This window comes from Sorex fumeus, unplaced genomic scaffold (assembly GCF_029834395.1).
Source record: "Sorex fumeus unplaced genomic scaffold, SorFum_2.1 ptg000034l, whole genome shotgun sequence".
Lineage (NCBI taxonomy): Eukaryota > Metazoa > Chordata > Mammalia > Eulipotyphla > Soricidae > Sorex > Sorex fumeus.
Genome location: NW_026606091.1, coordinates 35,359,886 through 35,375,535, shown reverse-complemented (window position 1 = coordinate 35,375,535; position 15,650 = coordinate 35,359,886). Strand labels below are relative to the sequence as shown.

The 15,650-nt window shown below is 39.7% G+C and overlaps 1 protein-coding gene across 1 annotated transcript in view; it reads right to left on the bottom strand.

Moving 5' to 3' along the window:
- INVS (inversin) overlaps positions 1-15,650 on the bottom strand; it is a 144,469-nt gene that overhangs the window by 52,276 nt on the left and 76,543 nt on the right. The window contains exons 4-8 of the mRNA XM_056116990.1: positions 12,880-13,053; positions 9,109-9,276; positions 6,770-6,950; positions 3,500-3,609; positions 1,323-1,494 (exon numbers count right to left, since the gene is read on the bottom strand). Of these exons, the coding sequence (XP_055972965.1) occupies positions 1,323-1,494; positions 3,500-3,609; positions 6,770-6,950; positions 9,109-9,276; positions 12,880-13,053 (805 nt within the window). The remainder of the gene's footprint in view (positions 1-1,322; positions 1,495-3,499; positions 3,610-6,769; positions 6,951-9,108; positions 9,277-12,879; positions 13,054-15,650) is intronic.

The window sequence follows — 15,650 nt, the reverse complement described above, 5'->3', positions numbered from 1 at the left end:
CAAACACAGTAACAACAAGTCTCATGATGGAGACGTTACTGGGCCTGCTCAAGCAAATCGATGAACAACGGGAGGACCGTGACCGTGACCTTTTAAGAAGCTCAAAGTATACTATGGAACTTTGCTAAACCAATACTTTTGAAAGTTAAATCCTTTATCAAAATTGACATCACACAATAAAAGAAAAAAAAACCTTAAAAAATAATATAGAAGCTGTGATGTGTGGGGATCAGAACGGAGATCAGGTTTAGTAACTCCCCTTCACTTTGCTTCCTGGTAATTTGTGCCAATATTTCAGGCAGCCAAGAAAGGTCTTATCTAAAACAGGAAGACACAAATGGCTCTAGAATGTTTCTCCAAGCAGAATAAAAATTCCGCCAAACATAACTGAGAAGCCCATAGTTTCGCTTTATTCTATTCAGAAATACTGTGCTCTTAGATGCTTTTTCTTTCTTCTGACTTAAAATGAGGATACAGTAAGCAAGAGAATTCTGATTTGACAATGAATGTTAAAAACTCTCTTCAATGAGCTGATACATACTTTTAAATCTTCCTTATTTAAAAAAAGAGATCAGTACAAGCACCTAGAAAGAACTTTTAGTGCAAAGCTGTCTGAAATCTTAGAAGCTTCTAGAGATGAGAAGGTATCTCTAAAATGGGAAAGTCAGGATGAGACAATGTTATTCAAATATGAGAAAAGAGTAGTTAAGTGAAAGAGGGAAGAACATACTTGGGTGTGTGTTTCTTAAAATAATTCAAAAATTTTGAAAATACATCTAATGACTACAGAGCTGTATATATATATATATATATATATATATAGTTTTAAAGTACTGATTTAAGGTTTTACCTATAAATATAAATGATCAGAAGAGTTTTCAGAATCATGTCTAAAGAACAATCAGTGTTTTAAACAAAAAAAAAAAAAACAACACATATAGCTGGTGGAAAGACTAATTTTAGCCATAATACTCAGAAGAAATAAAACCTCTGAAGTAATATCTTGGTAACTGAGACTTTAAAATGGAAGGTACGGTGCTGGAAAGACAGTAAAATAGCTTAAGATACTTGCCTTGCATGTGGCAGATCCAGGTTTGATCCACAACACTCCACATAGTCCCCCAAAATTGACCAGGAGTGACCCCTGAGCACAGTGCCAAGAGTAATCCCCGAGCATTCATTTACCAAAACCAAAACAAACCCAAATTTTAAAAAAAGAAGAGGTATAAGTTTAATAAAACTAGGTTAGGAACAATGGTTTTAACATACCAGCTCCACCTGAATCTGAATAGAAGCACACTAAATATGTCTTCAGTTCTTACCTGTACCTCCATATTTGTCTGCCATATTAATGTCGATGTCAGATTTTAAACTCAGCATAGTCTTAAGGACATCATCACTGCCTTTCCCAGCAGCCCACATAAAGGACGTTCTTCCTTCAAGATCTGAATCATCTTTCACGGAAGGATGGTTTAAAAACACTTTCACTGTTTCCTGTAAGAAAACTTTATCTGATCATTTGAAACCAGAAAGTATCATTTTTTATCATTTGAGTATCATCTGAGACCAGAAAGTGGCCACAAAGCCACTGGCGTATATGTCTTCCACTAAGAAGCATTTTCCCTATTTTGAATCAAATGTAATTATCTATTTTGTAATAAAATGACAATTTCCATCAAAAGTAACAATTATCTGTCCTTATTATTGGTTTAGTTTCCAGAGCCCTTTAGGAATATAACCTAACTCCTTTATTCTACAGTCTTGCATTGAGAATCATCCTTCTTAATCAAGACTAAAAATTGTACAGGATACCATGAGATGCAGTGAAAGATAAAAGACTCAGAAGTGTTTTATGAAATGATCATCATTTAACTAAAGGTTTTCTTAGATATTTTTCATGCAGAGATTTATTTATTTAAATATAGGAGTACTGCAGTTTATTTAGCCATTGATTAAGCTGATTGAATTGGGTATGAACTCCACGTTACTTTTTTCTTAAATTTTTTAATTGAATATTCATCAGATAGATCATTACAAAGCTGTTCATAATTGAGTTTCAGTCATACGATGATCTAGCACCCATTCCTTCGGCAGTGTACATTTTCCACCACTAGTGTCCCCTGTTTCTCTCCCACCATTCCCCAACACTCCACACCATCCCCAGCCTCCTCCTATGGGAGGCACTTTCTTGCTCTCTCTCCTCTTTCCCTTTTGTGCGTTATGGTTTGCATTATAGGTCCCAAGAGGTTATGGTGCTTGTTCAGGGCATTCAGTACTTTTATCAGAATAGTAAGGCTGGAGTAGCTTTTTAATTGGGTGGGAGCTTTGGGGTGTGGGTAACTGTCAAGGCTTCTGGAATTACAGGGAGGTGGGGGGAGACAGCCCATCCCAACACTGAGAAAGTAAGGAGATTTCAGTCATAGAGCCTGTATATCAGAATTTTCAGCAGATCATGTCTCTATGGGGTCCGTCCTAAGATGGTGGAGTCAGGTTGGGGCTATGGCAGCAATTTTGGATTGTGGGAGCAAGCAGCTGCTGGGGGCTCCGCTTGGGTGGGCACCAGGCTGACCCCCCCCCTCCCATTTACCCTTACTCACATCTGTTCAGCCTTGGCGGGTCCAAGATTAACTGCAGCATTTGATCTCTTTTGAGATTGATTTATGGGTCTCTGAAGCAAGACCAGTAGTAGAGCTTACATGGTGGTGCTGGAGTTGGTTCGTGAGGGCTAACTGCCACTCCTTTCAGGAGTATTGGAAACTGGGGGCAGGTAACCCATCCCAACTCTGAGAGAGTCTGGAGATTTCAGTCACAAAACATGTATACCAGAATTTTCTGCAGATTATGTCTCGGTGAGGTCTGTCCTAAGATGATGGAGTAAAGCTGGAGATATGGCGGTGATTTTGGATTGTGGGAGCAAGCAGCTGCCGGGAACTCTGCTTGGGCGGCCATCAGAATAACCCGCTCCCCTCTGATTTACCCCAATCTGTTCAGTCATGTGCGGGTCTGAGATAAATTTCAGCTTTTGATCTCTTTTGAGATTTATTTATGGGTCTCTGAAATAAGTCTGATAAATGGGACTGTAGAGCTGAGTTGAAGGTGGTTTGTGGGCATAGTTCCCACATATCTAACTTTTGGCTGTTTAATTTCTTGATAAACTTCATCCCAAGTTGTTGGGGTCTAGCCAAAGGTACAGCGGCAATTTTGGGTTATCAGGAAGTCTAAAATCATCATCAGATTGCTGATGCACTCGCCCCGCAAGTACAGATTGAACCATACCCCCGTCCATGCAGAAATTTATATATTCATGGCATGTCTACAGAAAAGGCTACTAATATTTTCTTTGGAAACATTAAGGTATTTTTTTAATGATTTACCACTAAGGTGAGATGAATGAAGATTGGAATCTCGTTATATTTCAAACAACTACATATGACTTTATGATTACATGAAAATGATAAGTCATTCTTTTAAAAAAGGGTAAGTGTTGTGTTTTACTCACAGCAAAGTTACTCTGAGCTGCATAATGCAAAGGTGTTGCTCCTTGGCTGTCGGATGGGATGGTTCCAGACTTGTTTCTTTCCAAAAGGAGATGGACAATCTGAGCATGACCTGTAATCACACACAGCAAGGTAGTTTTCACATGGGATGGATGTTGACTGATTTATAATATATGTAAAGGAAAGGGATAAAGAAAATTACTAGCACACAACTTTCAAACTGGTTTCTGGACAGCAGTGCTAATGTAGGATCAAGCAGTGCTAATGTAACAAACCCACAACACTAAAAATTTAATGCTTCCATTAGGAAGAAAAAGACCTTAATTATAAAGGCCAGATTAAGAGAAAACTATTGGCTCATTGCATATCCTAGTTTCACACTATAAGACTGTCTGCAAAAATGAAAGATAGTGGGAATGTTGCACTAGAAATTAGACTCTCAACTATCAGTGATCAGAATCTCAAAGCTCCATGGCACAACCATTCAGAACTGCACTGAAAATCTACTACTATTTAGGAAGTGATTTTATAGTATTATCTCTTATAATCTCTTGGGCCTACTACCCATCCCTCTGAATATTCCCCTGCCCCAGCATATTAACATCTGAGCAAGCAATGATTTCAAGTTCCAGAGAATAAGTGGGCAATAATGGGGAAGTAATGGCACATTGTGGAGAATATCTCTGAAAATGAAGAATCACAGAAAGGGCCAAAAAATGAGGAAACCTATAATATATGATATATCTGGATATAATGAATTTCATTTGGAGATAATTAATTTCATAGATTCTGTTGCTCACAGAATTGAGCAGGGATTGAAGATGCTTCATTACTGGGGCAAGGGTATATTACATGGAGAGCAGGCAGGAAACAGGAACCAGAGTAGAATCATGCTCATTTACACCCACTCTACAGATAGGATCTGAGATGAAGGTATCCATAACATACAGAAAAAATATGAGTAAAAATGTCACCTTGCCATACAGTCCATCTAAGCACCTTTCTTCTTGTCTGAAGGATAAAGGAAAATGTAATACAGGACAGAAAAAAACAGAAGATGAAAATCAGAAAGATGGAGAGCGTACCTCTGAGAATGACCCAGAGAAAGATCCAGAGGGATGTTTCAGGAAGTATTTGGGCATTGTTGATTTAGTAGAGATGGCTTCTGTGTAATGAGACAGAATATCCTAAGAAGAAAAAAGATTGAAATGAAAGGTAATGGAGAAGATAAAAAAGAAAGCAGCCAAGATAAAAAGAAATATAGATAAGAGAAGAAAAAATATAATACACCAGCTTTAAGAGGCAGACAGAAAAAAAACTTGAACAAAATGTCAGTTCAGTGACAGCAAGACAAATTTGTAAATTTATTCTCTAAGGTCGAGAAAAAGGAAGAGAGACTGACACTGTACACTGAGATAAAGCTCAAATAGTAATCTTAAATTTGACTATAAACTAGAATGAGAATGCAAAAACCATTTTCCTAAAAAAAATGTGTAGTTAAAAATTAATTAAGTATACAACATTAATTCAAGAACTCAAATTATCATTGTCTTAATTTCTTTAGTTTTGTAGCCACACCTAGAGTTGCTCAGGACTTATTCTGGCTTTGTGCTCAGGGATCACTCCTGGTGGCCCTCAGAGAACCATAACAGTCCCAAGGAACCAGTCAGGGTTGGTAGTGGCAAGAGTCTTAGCCTCTAGTTCTGTTTCTTCACTCTGGTTCAGATCATATTAACAACAAAATAAAAGAGTATAAGTTAAAGTACACTAAATTTCTAGTTGTGTTTTTTTCCCCCTCCAAATGCCAGGGATTGAACTCGGGGCCTCATACATGCAAGGCAAGTGCTCTATCACTGAATCACACCCCCAGTCTTCTAAATTTCTAGTTTTAAACAGACCGATATCAATAGGTTTAATTTTTTATTTTGTTCAGATTCAAGCTTAAAAATAAATTTAAAGTAATTACTAAAAGAAACAAAGCTGTCCTAAAATATCAGACAATGCAAAACCAAACAATAACTAATCTAACCTATACACTAACAAGCAAAACCAAGGAATGGGGGAAAAATTAAGAGACAAAAATCCAAATACTCTAGGATCAGAAAATCATAAAAAGGAATAAACGAGGTATCTTATAACAATGACTACTGGGGTCAGAGAGAAAGTAGAGTAGGAAAAGTGCTTGTCTTGTACATGGTACACCAGGGTTTGACTCTGGTACTATATGTGATGTAAGTACCACTAGGAGTGATCCCTGGGCACAGTACTCCCTGAGCACAACTGTACTTGACCCAGAAACAAAAAAACAAATCCAATTTAATTAACAATTAATGATTAAAACTTGTGGCAAAATGGTAAAAATCAATGACAAGAGAAAGACTTTTAGACTGTTTCCCACTCCAAATCAGATATAAATACATATTCGCATTTTGTGATTTTAAAAACATGACCTCAATAAAGATTAAGTAAGGGGGCTGGAGCAATAGCACAGTGGGTAGGGTATTTGCTTGGCTTGCGGCTGACGCAGGTTCGGTTCCCAAAATCCCATATGGTCCCCTAGCACCTCGAGGAGTAGTTCCTGAGTGCAGAGCCAGGAGTAACCCCTGTGCATCACCGAGTGTGAACCAAAAAGCAAAACAAGAAAAATAAAAAATTAAAAATGAAGGTTAAGTAAGTGAAAGCCTCATTAGAAAACTGTGAACCAAAAAATCAGGTATCATGGCATTAGCACAACATAAAATTAAGCTTCTGAACCTTCAAAATAAAGGCAGAGAATGCGAAAACAGAATTATTTTATATTTGTCAATGAATGTGCTCTGCTTTTATAATGAAAATAAAAGTTAAAGCATACTGTTGATATTGAGACTAGTATACAGCAGGATACATTTAAAGTTACTAAAATTAAAGCATGTAATAGAGGAATTTAGATTTAAAATGTTACATACCACAGAGAAATGTTACATACCATATGGTATGTTACATACCATAGATGAAAGCATGGGTTGACATGCTTTGCATATGGGAGGCCCAGATACAATCCCTGGCTTCACATGGTTCCTTGACTGGGACTGACCCCTCAACATTACTCTGGGATAACATTTGAGTAGGTGCCAGGTATGGCACCCAAACAAACAAAAAGAAATCAACTGCCAAACACCAATTAAGTATAACAATAATTAAATAGGTGGGAGTTGTCAGGGGAAAGACAGAGCATTGAAAGTTTCCAACATACGTCTTCCTAATGTTGATCCTTTGATTCACAATCAACTCACCTAGTAATGCTGCCCAGTGTAGTGGTGTTCTAAACAAGTTATCATAAGATGTTATATTGCAGCTTTCGTATGAGGTCAAGACATCAACCACAGTCACATTTCCATCAGCCACTGCAAAATGAAGAGGTGTCCGGCCCTCGTAGTCTTGCCAGTTCAGTAAGGACTCTGTTGGAGCGGCATCCTGATTGTAAGGAACCAAGACCAGATGCATAAGAATGTGCAATAAAGCATGTTTGACATAACTGAGCAATTTTTTTCAAACTCTGAATTTTCTTTCATCATTAGGGACTATTGACAGTAACAAGTCTCACAATGGAGACGTAACTGGTGCCTGCTCGAGCAAATCTGAACTATGGGAGGACAGTGCTACAGATATATATATATCACATATATATACATTTATTGTAGTCAAGATCTTGTCAGATTCTTAAGACTTATTTTCATATTCAATTTTTTGTTTGTTTTTGAGCTACACCAGCAGAGCTCACAGCTTATTTATGGCTCTGTGCTCAGGGATCACTCCTAGTAGGGCTCAGGTGACTATATGTAGTGCTGAAGACTGAACTGAGTTTTCTGTGTGCAAGACAAGCACCCTACCCACTGTATTACATCTCTGGTCCTATATTTAATTATTAAAGTACAGAAAAGATAAAATAAATATCATATACTGACAATCCGTATTAATTTTACCCAATGTGCTTTTATATGTTAGGCATTCAGATATAGTTGTGTGGCCTGTATCAAATAAATATTACATGCATACTTTTAATATTTTCACATATGCATTATACTATATATATATTGGCAATTTTTATTTGTTGTGATTTGGGCCATATCTGGTGATGCTCAGACTCTCAGGGATTACTCCTGGCAGGGCTCAGGGACCATGTTGCGTGCTGGGGATTAAACATGGGTCAGCTACATGCAGGGCAAGTGCTCTACATACTGTATTATGTCTCCAGGCCCTGCATTTCTTTTATAAACCAGGTTGAGGGCTTTCCTTTTACTGGGGGGCTGGAGCAATAGCACAGCGGGTAGGGCATTTGTCTTGCATGCGGCTGATCCGGGTTCAATTCCCAGCATCCCATATGGTCCCCTGAGCACCGCCATGAGTAATTCCTGAGTGCAGAGCCAGGAGTAACCCCTGTGCATTGCTGGGTGTGACCCAAAAAGCAAAAAATAAACAAACAAACAAAAATAACCAAAACCAAAAAAAAAACATGTTTACTGGCTATATGGCTTTATTGCTCTATAAATAGCCAGTTCACAACATTTATTCCTTTTTCTATTTATTCAGAGATATATAGATTATATTAGCTCTCTGTAACAGACATCACAATGCACTATTCAGATTCCTGTTCGAGCCAGAAGAACTTATTTCCCCAGCAGCTGGATGTGCTACCTGCAGACGATGTGAGCTGCCAGCCATTGGAACTGTTTCTGCTGAAGAGAGTCACCTCACCCAGGGTCATGTCACTTTTAAGATTAGGTCTAAGCCAACATTGAGCCTTTGTACCCCAATCTGAGAAATCTCTGAAGAGCCATCCCAGATTTAGAGTTGCCTGTACAGACAGTCTAGTTTATAAAGGAGAGTAGGAAAGGGATGATAAATAAAAAACAAAAAAAAGGGAAAGAAGTAAAATATACCAGAATGGCATTTCAGGCTCTTGGGTCTCCTAAAACAAGCCAACCAAAACTATGAGGAAATTGTGTACTATAAATGAGAACTATTTTTTAAGGACTTCAGAGAGTCAGATTTATATAAAAATCATAATGTAACTATTCATAAAAATAAGAAAAAATAAAATAAAAGGTTAGCAAGACACAAATTTTCTCAAAAAAAAAAAGACCAGCAGATTTGAAAAATAGCCAAATAGAACTCTTGAAGTGAAAACATAATCACTAAAATTACCATTCTATGTTGTAAAACTAGATAGTGGATCAGCGGAGCCTCTCAGAAAAGAGAAAACAAAACGATACTGGGAGGGACAGAGAAGACACCAAAAGAAATGGCAAGCAACTCATGGCATCACATATGGTCCCCAAGCCCTCCTAGGACTGATCCCTGAGTACAGAGCCAGGAACAACCCCTGAGCACTGCTGAATATCTGCCCTCCACACTCCCCACCAAATAAAATGATTCTGCAGTTCAATCTAGAGTGTTTGATTTCTTGGGTAACAGCATCACATTTACTGTGTTCTTTTGCTTTGTAACTTGTTTCTATGATATATATGTATATATATATACACAGACATATATGTATATATATATATTTTGGATATACTGATTATTTCACAGTAGAGATTGTTCTGGAAAGGCCATCCAGGTCTATTCTCACCAGAATACACCGCACGGTATGAACCGCACTCGGGTCTTTGTGGTTGGCTGCCCAGTGGAGTGGGATCTTGCCTTCCACGTCCGGAATTCCGATGTTGGAATCGTGCTTGATCAGCAGCTTCACGTGCTCAGGGTTATTGTAGTAGGCACTCCAATGCAGGGCGGTTTGCTGCAAAGCCGAGAGTTTCAAAATCTTAGTAACAACTTTTTCTCTAAGACATTACTGGTCACTCTTATGGGAGTTTGATATTTTATCTTAGTGCTTGGGGATGAGTACTGTTTCTCTGACTTCCAAATTGAGATTTTTAACTTGACTGACAGTCAGATCTGGCCACCTAACAAGGACAGGCCTTCAAGTAAGCAGGTATTAATAAATGGGAATACTGAACATGGATAAAACAGTCCAATAGATTGTGACTAATTATCAACAAAATGATGATTTTAATGTTGCGCCACACACCTAAAGTTCATAGAATGTTTCCAATTTTAATACAAAAAAAGGGCCATGGATGGATCTAGAATTCATTCTTACATGAAAGGAAAAACCTAAGTTTGTAATTTTAAAAAACCGAATTGTTAGACCTGGGCTGGAGCCATAGCACAGCAGTAGGGCATTTGCCTTGCACGCAGCCAGTCCGGCCAAGCCGGGTTCGATTCCTCTGCCCCCCTCGAAGAGCCCGGCAAGCTACCGAGAGTATTTCGCCCGCACGGCAAAGCCTGGCAAGCTACCCGTGACGTATTCAATATGCCAAACGCCCGCTCGAGCAAATCGATGAACAACGGGAGGACAGTGTTAGACCTAATTCTTTTAAAAAAAAAAAAGCACATTTTGAAAATAAAGCAACATTTGCTTTAGATGAAAGTTTGAAATAAATATCTAGAACTTGTTGATGTTGGTTTAAAGTTTCCCCTGCCATTTTCAACATGCCTCAGTAAAAAATGTTTCTCTAGTCAGAGATCTGTTAAGGCAACAATTGAAACTGTCCTCATATACATTATTCTTCGCAAGTAGTTTTGCCATCAATACAACCTAGAATTAGATCATTTAGCAGCAGGAACCAAACTCATTTGTCACGTTAAATATCAACATTTAATTGGTATTCATTAAAAGTGTACCACTGGCATTTAATATAAAGTCACTGTTGAATTCATCATTTTTTAGTAATGCTGTAAGGAAAAAAGGTCATAAATATAATAGCAATGACTTGCCTTTAACTACATTTTTGGGGGTCTTTGGGACTGAACCCAGGGCCTTGCATTGCCATTGAGTCATAGCTCCTACTCCACCTACAGTAGTATTTCCAATAAACAATATGTACAGGTTCTGTAATTCTTTTATGTTCCCCATCCTAATTTTTCTGCATATATTTATTGAAATGCAATATTATACTTTGAGACTTTGTTGAATCTAAAGGTAAAGGGCTTGAGTTTATATTTTCTATGTTGATTTTTTTAGTAATTCCCTTTAATTGCTGTGGTAAAATACACAATTTGCCTTTTTTAACTGCATGTAAGTGTACAGTTCAGTGGCATTAAGTGTGCTTGATTTATTGAACAAGTGGTAGCACAACTCATCCCCAGAACTTGTTCATCCTCCCCAGCTAAAATTCCATACCGCTGGCAAGCTACCGAGAGTATCTCGCTCGCACAGCAGAGCCTGGCAAGCTACCCGTGACGTACTCGATATGCCAAACACAGTAACAACAAGTCTCATGATGGAGATGTTACGGGGCCCGCTCGAGCAAATCGATGAACAACGGGAGGACCGTGACCGTGACCATGATTTATTTATTTATTATTTCCCCCCATACCCCATAACAGCAGCTCCCGAGTCCCACCTCCCTGCAGCCCTGGCAAATATCATTCTACCTTCCATTTCTATGAATTTGATGACTTCAGGTATTTCAAAGTGCAATCATACAGAATTTTTCCTTTTGTATCTGACATTTCACTTAACTAGTATGTTGCTTATAGCAGTCTTCAAATTTCAGTTCTGTTTTACATCTTGTTTGTTTGGGACTATATCTGGCTATGAGCTGGAGTCATTCCTGACAGTGCTTGAGGGGCCATGCAGTGAATCTGGGTCACCTGCTTGCAAACATCTGCCCTAACCCACTGAGGCTCTCTCTCTAGGTCTCATTCAAATGTTAGTATTTGTCAGAACTTCATTCAATTTAAAGATAAGTAACCTTGTTATTAATATTGTATATATACACACATACACACATACTAGTTTTATGTCAGTGGTCACTGGGCAGTTTGCATTTTTATGGTTAAATAAGTTTCTATGTATATGAATATACATATTTATTTTGGGTCTCTAGGCCTGCAGTAGAATTACTGGATCACACGGTTATTCTTTACTAAATTTTTTGAGGAACCACCTTACTGTTCTCTACCAGGGTTTTATCATTTTCTCTTCCTACCAGCCCGGCAAGCTAGCAAGAGTATCTCACCCGCATGACAAAACCTGGCAAGCCACCCATGATGTATTCAATATGCCAAACACAGTAATAACAAGTCTTACAATGGAGATGTTACTGGGTCCACTCAAACTGCAGTGCTACCAGCAATACATAGGGTTAAAAATTCTCCAGAGAGAGAACAAAAGGGAATGACCTGCCACAGAGGCAGGTTTGATGGGGGAATGGGGGGTGGGAGGGATGCTGGGACCCGTGATAGTGGAGGATGAGCGGTGGTGGAGGGATGGGTACTTGATCATTGTATAACTGAAACCCAAGCACAAAAATTTGTAAGTCTCCAACTGTACCTCGTGGTGTTTCACTAATTAAAAAAAAAATTTTCCAGAGCCCCACTGACGCTTGTCATTTTATTCATTTACTTGGTGGGCTGGAGCAATAGCACAGCGTGTACGACATTTGCCTTGAAAGCAGCCGGCCTGGGTTCGATTCCTCCGTCTCTCTCAGAGAGCCCGGCAAGCTACCGAGAGTATCCCGCCCGTACGGCAGAGCCTGGCAAGCTATCCATGACGTATTGGATATGCCAAACACAGTAACAACAAGTCTCACAATTTGTTGTGAGACATTACTGGTGCCCGCTTGAGCCAATAGATGAACAATGGAATGACAGTGCAGTGCATTTACTTGGTGATGATATTCTTCTTAAAGGGCATAAAATATCTCAGTGTGTGTGTGTGTGTGTGTGTTTGTCATATACTTCTTTCATTAAGGGGTTACTTCTGGGTCTATACTCAGGAATTACTACTTGGGGCTGAGGGGTTGGGGTCTGTATGGGATGCTAGGATCACTTGTGTGCAAGGCAAACTACCTGCTGTATTATCACTCTGGCCCCCGTTGAGTGCTTTTTCATGTGCTTGTTGGCCAACTGCCTACCTTCTTTGGAGAAATGTCTATTTAAAACCTTTGTCCATTTTCTAATTGGGTGCTTTTGTTTTGTTTGCTGTTGTTCTTTTTAATGCCTGTTGTAAAATCACTACTTGGCTACAGTGAACAATTTATTGTATTGTGCACTATGCTAAACTTTTTTCTATGTGTCATCTCATTTATCTTCCACAAAATTGAGGCCCAAGACATAGAAGTATAGAGGAATTAAGCAATTTCCCCCAAAACACAAAACAAGTAATTGGAGACACCTAGATTGAAACCTCCAGTCGGAGGCTCAGGCTGTGAACCCTGTGCACTTAGCACACTTCCCAGAGCCACAGAAAAGTGGGGTTCTTCCTTAAAGTTTCATTCGGGACAGGAAGCATTTGCTTCTGGCTCTGACTTTTCAACTTTGACAGCTGCACCACCTTGTTTTTATCCTGTGTGTCCACTTCTCCCGGTGCCATAAACTTCAGCAGGAGAGCCAAACACTTGGGGCTCTTGTGTCGGGTGGTCAAGTGCAAGGGGGTCATCTCCTCTAGATCCTTCTGCATCCAGTTTGCTCTACGTGTAAGTAAGAGTTTCATGAAGCGATAGTTTCCCTAAACGAAAAACAAAAAAGACAACAGGATGATACTTACTTTAAAGTAAAAAAAAATTAATTAAAAAGATGTTTTAGGAATCTCAGAGGAGACGCCAAGACAATGAAACTCCCTATACAAGGGTCTTTGGGCTGAAAACCCTGGGGCCCTCTGGGGTGGAGGATGGTCCAAGTCTCCAGCCTGCCAAAGCGAGAGCAGCCACACCCATACTCCACAGTCCCTATCATATAAATGGCCCAGCTCCATGACTGATCTCAATAGATGCCAAGTCAAAGAATTCTCCCAGTTCTACAACTCCTGGAAAAGCTGAAGACACCTTAAAATTCCATAACACTGGGGCTGGAAAGATAGCACAGCGGGTAGGGTGTTTGCCTTGCACACAGCCAACCCAGGTTCGATTCCCAGCATCCCATCTGGTCCCCTGAGCACTGCCAGGAGGAACTCCTGAGTGCAGAGCCAGGAGTAACCCCTGTGCATTGCCAGGTGTGACCTGAAAAGCAAAAAAAAAAAAAAATTCCATAATACTGACAACTCAGTGGGAGCATAGCAATTAGAGGTAAGTAACCGAAACCTACTAAGCTCAGTGAGAATGGTAACACAGAAGGATCAAATAGCAACAGACAGCTCAGTAAATTCTCAATATTAACAACACCGTTGTGATAGGTACAACAATTAAAAACATCTAATAAGTACTTTTTCCATAAAATGTACTTTATGTTCCTATGTAACCCAATTACTTAAAAAATGAATCACTGGGGCTGGAGTGATAGCACTGCGGGTAGGACATTTGCCTTGCACGCGGCTGACCCAGGCTCAATTCCCAGCATCCCATATGGTCCCCCGAGCACCTCCAGGAGTATTTCCTGAGTGCAGAGCCAGGAGTAACCCCTATGCATCACAGGGTGTGAGCCAAAAAAAAATAAAAGCATCACTGTGAGATACACAATTACAAAGTTGTTCATGATTGGTTTTCAATCATATGGTGTTTCAACACCCATACCTGTACCAGTACCAGAGTACATTCCCACCACCAATGTGCCTAGTTTCCCTCCTGCCTCTTAGTATGTCTCTATGGCAGACACTCTTCTCCTTTAGGTTCTGTGGTTTGCAATACCGTTACAGGAAGGTTATCAGGTATATCACTTTACCTCCCTTCAGCACACAGTTCTTGTCCAGTGATCATTTCCAATTATCACTGTGCACTATTTTTTTTCTTTCTGGGTCACACCTGGCGATGCACAGGGGTTCCTCCTGGCTCTGCACTCAGGAGTTACTCCTGGCGGTGCTCAGGGGACCATATGGGATGCTGGGAATCGAACCTGGGTTGGCTGCGTGCAAGGCAAATGCCCTACCCGCTGTGCTATTTCTCCAGCCCCTGTGCACTATTTTTTGATAATTCTATTTGCCTTTTTCGTTGTAGCAAGCAATATAAAATAAATTATTTTGTGCCTTAAGGGATAGGTTTATGGAGTGATTGGGAAACTGGGGATACTGGTGGAGGGAAGGTCACACTGGTGATGACATTGGTGTTGGAACATTGAATGGCCCAAACAACTGTATTATGAACAACTTTGTAAACCACAGTGTTTAAATAAAGTTAGAAAAAAAATAAATTAAAAAAATAGAAAACAAAATTAAAATGTTTTAGGCATTTTAGTCTGCTAAAGTAGTATTCAGACAAACGAAAGAAAAATATTTATAATTCTACTACTCTATCATTTGTTTCCTTTCATCCACCTACTGTATGCACATAGTTTACAAAGCAGCTGAGCAATATTTCACTGGATTAGGCATTCCACTCTGTTCCATCTGGGCAAAGAACATTAGCTATAAGAACAAACAATACATGGCGGAGATCCGATGTCATCATTATGTAGTGTATCTGTACAATCTGAGAATTTAGAAACAAAGCACTCGAAACATAGTTCCTCTGAGTCTGTCCTGAGGTCTAGCTCCAGAGTCCCAATTCTGACTGGAGTTCGGTACCACCGTTTAGTAAAAGTCAACACTGTATCGCACAATCAAATTCTCTGTCAACTTTTCTCAATACTCAGAGCAGTGACGATTGTGTTCAGCATAATTCCTGACACCAAATAGGTTTCTTTTGCTTTTGTTTTGGGGCCACACCATGAGGCGATTGGGGTGATGAGCTACTCCTGGTTCAGTGCTAAGGGAGTATGCATGCCAAGGATTGAACACAGGGTTCCAGAATGCAGTCCAGTCCTTTGGGCTATGTCCTGCCATCACGATCCCCTGATCCTGTGGATCCTGAGGTGGGGGTTGGGGGCATACACCTGAGGGGACACTTGGAACTCTGTGCTCAAGTGTTGCTCCCAGTGGTGCTCACGGGACCATGGCAGGGCTGGAATCAGTGTTGGCAGCATGCAAAACAAGTGCTTTAATCATTGTACTACCTCTCTGGGCCCCAAATAGGTTCTTAATGAATGTACTTGGAGAACTGAATGAACAAGAAGAAATAAAATATATTCTGGAGGCTTTTTTCTTTCTGAGGAGAAAGCATGATTCAGGGCTTACTCCTGTCTTTGGAGTAATTCTTACTCAGGAATTAATTCTGGTGGTTCTCAGGGGTGTTGAAC